General features: G+C 40.2%; 1 protein-coding gene across 1 annotated transcript in view; it reads right to left on the reverse strand.

Moving 5' to 3' along the window:
* Nucleotides 1–637: 637 nt before the first annotated feature.
* The window catches only part of klf5a (Kruppel like factor 5a), a 14,255-nt gene continuing 12,937 nt past the window's right edge, over nucleotides 638–1,955 (reverse strand). The window contains exon 4 of the mRNA XM_083650989.1: nucleotides 638–1,325. Within this exon, the coding sequence (XP_083507115.1) occupies nucleotides 1,147–1,325 (179 nt within the window). The 3' untranslated portion in view covers nucleotides 638–1,146. The remainder of the gene's footprint in view (nucleotides 1,326–1,955) is intronic.

The raw sequence follows: 1,955 nt of genomic DNA on the forward strand, positions 1-1,955 counted from the left end.
TCTCATTCTCAGGTCTCCTCTCGCTAAAATAAGACATATTTCTCTCTGCCCTCCCCCCTCTCTCTCTCTCTCTCCCTGCGCCATCTTCCCTCTCTCTGGGGTACACTAGGCTTACATTTTTAATATCTGCCTGCCAAGCAGTGATTTGTGTGTAGTGTTCAGAGTATTTGAGTGTTCAAAGAAACAAGAGTCCAGTAGCGATAGTGATCGTTCCAGTGGTGAATGAGATCTCCGGGCCAAAAGGGCTCGGACAAATTGACCAATTCTAGTGCAAACCGAAGGATTGGTAAAAAAAATAAAAAAAACTCTGGATCTTCCAGTTATATAAACCAACAAGTAAACAAAGATTTGGCTTGACTAGTTTTGCAACAAAAAAAGAGCTTCCACTTTATATATATATATATATATATATATATATATATATATATATATATATATATATATATATATATATATATATATATATACTGTATATATATATATATATATATATATATATATATATATATATATATATATATATATATATATATATATATATATATTCTATATATCTTCATATATATATATATATATATATATAGTATATATATATATATATATATATATATATATATAAAACAATCGTGAAGCCAGTTCTAAAAGGTAGAACAGAGACAAAACCTTTACAAGTTTTCAGTGGTAAATGCTTTCATTCCAGTCATACTAGACAGTCCCAAAGGGCTGGAAACACGAATCGGAGCTACATTTTTTTATTTTATTCTTCTTTGTTTTCCTCCAAACAAATCAAATCTTACACCTATCTGGTGTTTAAGGGAGCAAAGATTTCAATCCGCCCATTGTCTTTACACTTTCCATCCCCCAAATCTACCCACTCTCCATTAAGAGCAACACGTTTGTGTGGCTAGGTTAGCACACCGTTTTAGCACTAGAGCAGCACCCGGGGGAGCTATGGTGTCAGTGAAGGCTGCTTTGCATGAGACAGCTTGTAACATTGTGTGTGTGTGTGTGTGTGTGTGTGTGTGTGGAGGGGGGGGGGATGTGCAGGGTTGCGTGACATGGTTCAACATAGTGCTTGTGTGTTCGTAGTGTGTGTGTGTGTGTGTGTGTGTGTGTGCGTGTGCGTGCGCTTGTGTGTGTGTCTTGTTAGTTCTGGTGCCTCTTCATGTGCAGGGCGAGGTGGTCGGAGCGGGAGAAGGAGCGCGAGCAGACGGCACACTGGAAGGGTTTGGCGCCCGTGTGTTTGCGGTAGTGACGCGTCAGCTCGTCCGAACGGGCGAAACGCCAGTCGCAGCCGTCCCACGTGCACCTGTACGGCTTCTCACCTGGAGGAGAGAGAGAGAGAGAGAGGAGACGTCACTCTGTCACCTGGGGAAACGGCAACCTCATCACCTGAATAAAATGTTGTCATGTTACGTTTCTGCAAAACACAGACGCGTTGAATTATGGCGTTTGTGAATCAAAAATACATTTCATATCAGCACTTCATCAACAAGTCCTCCAGCACAGAAGCACTTCCAACGTCAATTTGAAAATGTCGGTTCATTTGAAAACGTTACGCCAATGAGACAGAAAATGTTAAATGTGACTTAGACTTTGAACACACGGGGAAGTGGACTCTCTCCGGTGTTTAAGGCACCCCCGACCGCAACGCCCTTACTGGCCACCGTTTCATTTTCAACAGCAGACTGTCGCTATTTACACACACACACACACACACACACACACACACACACACACACACACACACACACACACATATATATATATATATATATGTATATATACGTGTCTGTATATTCTTCTTTTATTTCATTAACAGAGCATGTGAATTTGGGCATACGGCAAATTAATAATCCATCCACATACAAAAAAAATCTGCAAAATACCCAAAAGCCAGATTGCCAACATTTTCTCCCCCTTGAGGCTGTTTTTAGACAAGTGTCTGTCAACAG

This window comes from Poromitra crassiceps, assembly GCF_964638095.1.
Source record: "Poromitra crassiceps genome assembly, chromosome: 14".
Lineage (NCBI taxonomy): Eukaryota > Metazoa > Chordata > Actinopteri > Beryciformes > Melamphaidae > Poromitra > Poromitra crassiceps.